This window comes from Opisthorchis viverrini (genome assembly GCF_000715545.1).
Source record: "Opisthorchis viverrini unplaced genomic scaffold opera_v5_47, whole genome shotgun sequence".
Classification (NCBI taxonomy): Eukaryota; Metazoa; Platyhelminthes; class Trematoda; order Opisthorchiida; family Opisthorchiidae; genus Opisthorchis; species Opisthorchis viverrini.
The window spans coordinates 2,030,736-2,038,048 of record NW_008751702.1 but is presented as its reverse complement, the minus strand read 5'-3'; the positions used below and the strand labels follow the sequence as shown (position 1 = coordinate 2,038,048).

Sequence of the window (7,313 nt, the reverse complement as noted above, 5' to 3'; positions counted from 1 at the left end):
CCCGTTTTCTAATTATCTCGTTACGAATCCGTTGAAGCCATCAGATAAGGGCTATACTTCTGGGATATTTGTTGCCGATATCCTGGAAACGCCTCACATCTCTCCGCAGGGGCCATGTCTCCTAACCGTAAAATAATATAAGCCGTACGGTAGCGTGGTACACATGACCCTTCTAGTGCTGGACAGTGAATTTGGAACCCTAGAGGATTTTGGAAATAAGTTAATATGTTTTCCTTCATCAAGAGCCACCTAGCTACTGGTCCAAACGAACTTCCATCTACTCTGTTTGGAACTGGAAGTGAAATCCTCAGTCGACATTTGTCTGACCTATTTGCCCTTATCCGGACAAAATAGACCGTCACAACTAACTAGGGCAAGTCGATAGTGGTGTCAATTTTCAGATAAGATACTCGTTCCGACCAGACTCTGCTTCGCCTATTTTACGTGGTCTTACGGAAGCACGTGAAGACAGGACCCGAGAATATCAAGCAGGATTCCGTCCGGAAAGGGTTGTGTGGACCACACTCCGCCAGGTGTAAGGACAATGACATGCCCATAGACGCTCCAGTCTTGCTGTTCCTGGACTTCAGAAGTGCGTTCGACTCTGTCGACCGGTTCGTGCTTCGCAACACGCTTGCGCAGCATGGTATGCCACAGAAGTGTGTGAATATCATGTGTTGTGTGTATTGGCATGCTTATTGGTACTTGAGAATGTATGGGAGTTCTCCAAAAGCTTTCCTACAATCAACGATATCCGACACGGCTGTCCACTTTCTTCATTTCCATTTAAATTTGTCATTTCGTCATGAAGAGACGACCTTACCGCGGTGTGACGGTTTGTGGGAATCCATGATCCATTGAACTATACTGGTGTAACGGTAATAATAATCAATAATCGTTCAGCTGTAACACCCTTTCGGTGCCTAGCTGCCGTGCCACACGAAGAGGCACAAGGGCTGGGATACTGCCAGGTTGCCCAAGTCCAGACAGGGGAAGTCGAGAGGCAGATGTCGCTTTCGAATCACGTACCTTCCGGTCATTAAATTCGCCCTTCAACTACCGAGCCATCTTGCCCCGAAGTGTAGACGTAAATTCTTTCCTTCCGGTCATTAAATTCGAGCTCTAACCACTTGGTCCATCTTTCTTGCCACCTGGTGTAACGGTAGATACTGCTGATAAGACACGCGAGTGGTAAGTTTTCTCGTAAATCCGCTTCGCGTCTCTTGAAAAGTGAGATCTATTACGGAATTTGTGGAGTCGCTCTGTAGCATTTGCTTGCATTTGAGTAACAGTCAATGAATATCCAGGAAAGTTCAGGAAGACGTGTTCAAGAAGGTAGATATTCAGTTTCCGTAAACAAGATACGTATGAGATTTTTGCTTCGCTGTCCAATAGTCTGTAACTGTTCAGTTTGTGTTTTCAAATAAACAACTCCGCAGCGAAGGCCTTTTTGCTTTCTGTGTACATTAAGCATATAGTCGCGAATTAGACCGACGGTTGGAACAACTAGGGAGATTATCGGGCCAGGTGGTTTGCCCAGCTGGTTAGACGTCTGACCAACACAGTCCCCTGACCCTCCAAGTTGGGTGCTAGAATGTGTTCCATAAAAATGGTAATCGACTTGCATTCCTCGCCAAATACCGCTGCCTAGCGGTCAGGCTCTTGAGCCAAAGGCTTTAGTCGAGGACCATAAGCATCCTCCTGTCTAGATGTGGGCGCCCTGGCAGTATCTCCGTCCGCATACAACTATTCGGCTGTGAAGCATTAGTTCTAACATTGATGTTGCTGTCTCTGATTAACTTCGGCATTGATGGGGTAGTGAGGCGAACCCAGGATAGTCTCCCAAACCCCGGTGCTCGGATCATCATCATCATCATCAACGACAGCATGACATCAGTGTTCAACACCAATGCTTCACTGCCGTACAGCCAGTGCTCGGATCTACTTGGGCGAGAACCTTGTTGGCCTGAAATACACAGACGACGCTGTTATCACTTTCGAAGATGGGCAGGAGCCCTAAAAAAAGCTAGCTAAGGTCATCCAGTCTTTCAGCATGTGCTTTGCATCCACAGCTAAGGTCTCTAAGGAACCACGAAGTGTCAATGGAGGCTCTGGAACGCCATACGTGTCTCGGGAGTTGCATAGTCTCTGGTGGTGGTGTAACAGACAAAGTCGACGCATAAATCTCAAAGAGCAGAATGCATTTGCCGACTCCCGCCACTTGCAGCACCAAAAAGGCATCTTACTGGGTCTCAGAGGACGCGCATATCCGACCACAATGCGAGTGGTATTGTTGTACGGCTGCAAGACCTAGCAACATTGGATGGAGGATATGCGGGATAGCCCGGCGGTTAAGGCGCGAACTTACTGACTCGAAGATCAGTGGTTCGAATCCAATCTCAGCATCTCGGCCGTAGCTGTCTAGGCTTGGTAAACCTGATAGTAGCCCAACCCTCCTGCCTCCTTCGAGTGGCATTGCAGCTAGACACCGAAAGGGTGTTACAGCTGAACGATTAATACTATCTTACCATTATGGAATATCTTCAAGTCTTCGACTACCGATGTCACAGGACTATAGCGAGAACACACTGCAACAATGATATGATCAGGAAATAGGTATTCGATAAACCGTGCAGTGTTTCACTCAATGAGTGTGTCCAGCAGTAGGTTAGGCAATGTGTTACGCATGGTGAGTTGCCACTTGCCGAGAAGACCTTTGTCTTCGATGCCTAATTCGGATTCACAGAAACCTAGCGCTGAATCGTATGTGACATGGTGGAAGTGAATTAAGGATGCCACAAAAAGTTTCGACGTTGTTGGTGCTAGTTGCCTTTCAGGATGGGGTTCACGTGACTCTCTGTGCTTGGCTGGGGACTGGACGATACGGCAGCCATCCGATGTCAGTAGCATTCATTCCGTTGATTTCTGTCCAGATTGACTTAATGTTGGTGGCTCAGGCACCTAGGATGTTTGTGCAGCAACACTGTTTTCCAGCGTTGCCGTAAATGTTGGTGATAATAAAGAGCGAGCTATATTTGGCGCTCATGGCAGAAATCATACTGTATGACTAAATGTGAAGTTCAATGGAGGGCATACATTTTTCACTGTCACCTCGAACTAAAATGAGAAGGGAAAAACAAAAACTGCGTACCAAAAAGTAAAAGTGCGTGTGACAAAAAACAACCCTTGTCTCCTTCATTGTGTTCTTCGTCTTATTTGTCTTTTTACGGTGATTATCTGGCATAATATATCACACTGTGATCCACCATACAGTGCAGAACCGCATTGTACACGGAGACCAGAAGGTGCAAAATATGGATGTTGCAGTGCTCAGTGATATTTTGTAGAGTGAGCGTTTAATTACCCCTCTCACTCCCCTCGGGGAAAAGCACATGTTAGCACTAATATCTGGCTTTTTAACGCACCCGACGTCACAGCACCCAGATATTAAGCTTTCCCTATTGATTGTATCAGATTATTCCCCAAATACTCGTCATGTACATGTCTGCCTGCTCTTGAGCTCGAGGTAGCTCAATAGCTAAGGTGTGAGTTTGGTGAGTGGAAGGTCTGTGATTCGAACACAATCCAGGCATCCCCACTACTCCTGTCCAAACCTGAGCGCATCTCAGCCCTCACGCTTATTTCGGATGGCATGGCAGCTAAACCATCATTATTATATTGTTACACTTGCATGGCGCTTTCTCCGTGATGATCATGGTATTGCTGATATCTGATTTAGCATCTCTACCGGAAATTGGTTCACCTGAACGTTTTTGTAGGAGAGTCGTCGAATGCTAGCTGGTTCCTGACTAAAAGTGAGTGAGGCGGAAGTGTCTCGGTCACTGACGGTTGCTACCGTTCTTCCCCTGAAGGTTGTTGCAGCCGCGCTGAATAGGTCTTGAAACTTGTGTTAGCGAAGTGTCTAATTCGTATCGCTTGTGAAAATTATGACCTGAACGATCTATGTGGAGATCTAGTATTTCGGGCGTCTTGGTTAGGCATCCAAGTGATCCAGTATAGCTGACTGAATGTCGCTTTTGAGCATCGTTCATCGGTCGTCGACTCACACTCTCACTCGTTGGTCTACATCCACACTTGCTGTCAGCGGTGAGCTTATAAAGCAGCCTGTCTTCTTTCTGATTTTTCAAGTTAGGCCATATCAAACAGCCGCAACGAAAATGTTTAGCCGCGAGATGTGAGGTGCTGCATCAGAGAGATGCGAACAGAGTTATTATCCGAACCGTTGGATCACCGGTCCTCGTCCACGTCCATTCTGATCGTATAATAATATATCCGAGTTGGTGTGCTGTGTCACTATCATTCAGGTACAACGCTAGTAGGTGTTTTCAAGAATGATGGGAGTGGGTGTTTGCTATAGTCAATAGATTGACTTCTGCTTTAACTAGTGGCCCAATCGGCTTTAACCAAGAGGTTTTGCACACATACAGCAATTCGAAGTTATTTGTTTGACAGTACAGACAAAGAATAGCAAGGTTTTAAGTGAGATAAAATGGAGGAAACGAATCATGTATTTCCATGGGCTTTCCCGTTTTCGTGACCTTTGGACGAACACTACTACTTGGCTGTTTTTGCCTAATCTGTGACTAACATCAAAGCTGGATAGTTTGACTCAAGTGTTGGATTTTATGGTCCCTCCCTTTTCCTCCTTGGATTTTATATAACTCGCAAGCGACTGACTGCACGCCACTCCTGCCTTACTTCTCTAACACTTGATATGGCTTTTGTACTTTATTCCTTGGACTTTGATAATCGCAAATATATTTTCAAGTTTCTCAATGGTTCCGCACGTCGACATGTGAACCTTCAGGTCTGAAGCAACCGAAATTGACCTAGGCTGGCAGTTCTTTTTGCTTCGTCGCTACTGCTCTATGGTAGTTAGTACTCGACTGGAAGTGCTTTGTGCAAAGGATATTTCACTCATTCTGGACATCACAAAGCAGACAGTCACTGATTTCCATTACTTTCGCTATTGTCTGTGTTCCTGATGAAGTTCGCAGGCTCATCGAGTAGGTGAGCTGTCAGCTAGTGAGTGTTTGTCGCTACTGAACAAGCTTGTCAGTTCAATTATGAGATTTTGTTGATTTTTCGGACTGAATATCCCCGATTAATGCTTCTTACTGTTAATTTCGGTCCAGTAATCGAATCCAAAATTGAACATGGATTCAATAAATTTTTAGCAACACATCCCTGCAGCACATTGAACTCACTGTTTGAGCATGTTGACTGAGCAAGTCTACCATGAAGGCTGTTTCACTATTCCACCACGATTTGATTTCAAGTATGCCCTCATTTTTGCTGTCCAGCAAACTTTATTGCACAGAATACTCCCTCTTAAATCTCGGCGGATTACCGTGATATCGCTAATAGGAGAGTATGACTCGTTCCTTGGCGAACGACCGCAGCAAAATGTTTCAGGACATCCGTGTAAGCCAACATCAGGTGGCTTGGTACGTCTTGGTCTCCGTTTTTTAATGCGTCTATTTTCATGTAGGAACTGTCCGAGGTAAGCCTCTTTTACTAGAGTAACTGGCTGAACACAACACAGCCCTATCTTGATGGATACTATGACTGTGAGCGGCAGATTGTCTTCTTGACGATGAATACGTTACGAGTGGAGAGCATTCTTCACATTCTCAATGAGAAGGGCTGTGATATCGAAGAATTTTCCACCGTAACGGAATATAATACATTGCGGTTATTGTACTACCTTTTGATTGTTTCACATTTTATTGTGGTGAGTTTCTGTTCTCCCCGAAGCTCTAAGTTGCAGATAACGACAATTGGGACGCGACTTAATCCAGGCTATATAAAACTGTTCAAGATGCTGGAGAAATTAAGGTATTGATTCTGATTGAAGTCGTAAATTTGTCCGAATAGTTCGAAGATGCGATACGCAGTGGATGCGTGTATACGGACACTGCCTCTTCCGCGAGACTGGTTAAACGCCGGCAGAGCATCCATTCCTAGGCTATTGTTTGTCTTCAAACTTTTGCCCCATGTGGCAAGGAAATTCGCTCAGGTATTTGGTGGGTGTGTTTTTACTTTTTCGTGTGCCTTATGTTACGCTGTGAAAATGCAGGCTCGACCTAAAGGCGTGAGTACTGTCGTGATAAGGGAGATCGAAGAGTTAGAGACTAAATTTGAACCATGAACTTTTGAGTCAAGAACTGGAGCTTTTGATTCTTAATGGTTTGGAAGAATTTGCACTGTTGTGCTATGCGGTAGCCACCCTTCCTACAATCCGTAGTCAACTGGAAGCTTAATACTTTACCAGAATGTTGGTGAATAGGGATGGTAGAACACGTAGGTGGCAACAGGTGTTAGGTCTAATTTAGCTGGGCCGGCTACCATTTGCTGTGTAAGCGGCGAATTCACGGATGATCGTCAGGTAAGGAAGCACTAGTACTGAGGCACAAGCACCATCCCTTTCCTAATCAAAGCAAACGTGTGATGTCTTAGTTTTTAAGCAATATTTTATCATGCATTCTATCGGTTACTTGATCATGAATAGTTGTACTTCGCCTCAACTTTGTCTGTCCGATCTATTCATGGGTTGGAACTTTGGCGTGATATTATGATCCCCTCAGGATAACTTGGGTCACTAGTTGAACATGGCAGGTTAAGCTCGACTTCTTCTTTGATATTTGGAAAAAGGGCATATTTTTGCGTCTTTGGAACAACAAACGTTATTTTCAATCAATTGGAAAAAGTTTGGAACCGATTGAGAAGTCATCGTTTCAGAAGAGCTTGGTAAACAATCGGTAGTTTTTATTTGGGCAACGTTTCGCTTTTGACACAGAAGCTTCATCAGGCCAAGTGAACAGGTCAACAGATTGGCCAGGTTAAAAGACAGACGGGGAACCAATCAGTAAGTCCTCTTCACACTAGATCAGTGTTGAGTGTCAATTAACAGCTCTTGTCGGCTAGCGTGGGTGTCAAAATCTTGAATTGGTGGGTTGGAGGAGTTTCAAATTACTTCCGATCGCTTTTCGTTCCTTAATCTTCCACTTCAGGGTGCTTCACTTGACGATTCACCCCGGGTGCCACTGGTAGATCCTTGATCATCGGGGGATGTGAATGTTGGGGGGAGGGGAGGTGCGTAAGGTTAAGTGGAGTTCAGGTGATGACTACTCTCCCCTCTGATGATCGCACACCAACACGTGTTAGCTCGAATGACCCAAGACCGTTCTCCACACGCTTGCCAGTTCCACGCTTTCCATTCTGTTAACGCTGGTATGCTTGGCGATTTCTACCGCCTCTGCTATCAGTCTCTGTGAGGTGGACCGTAGTCC

At 45.3% G+C, this 7,313-nt stretch overlaps 1 protein-coding gene across 1 annotated transcript in view; it reads left to right on the top strand.

Annotated features, from left to right (window-relative positions):
* Positions 1-2,792: 2,792 nt before the first annotated feature.
* The window catches only part of T265_03312 (hypothetical protein), a gene marked incomplete at both ends in the record, with an annotated part of 25,665 nt that continues 21,144 nt past the window's right edge, over positions 2,793-7,313 (top strand). The window contains 5 exons of the mRNA XM_009167758.1: positions 2,793-2,899; positions 5,342-5,468; positions 5,543-5,755; positions 5,792-5,859; positions 5,899-6,040. Coding sequence (XP_009166022.1) covers positions 2,793-2,899; positions 5,342-5,468; positions 5,543-5,755; positions 5,792-5,859; positions 5,899-6,040 — 657 coding nt within the window. The remainder of the gene's footprint in view (positions 2,900-5,341; positions 5,469-5,542; positions 5,756-5,791; positions 5,860-5,898; positions 6,041-7,313) is intronic.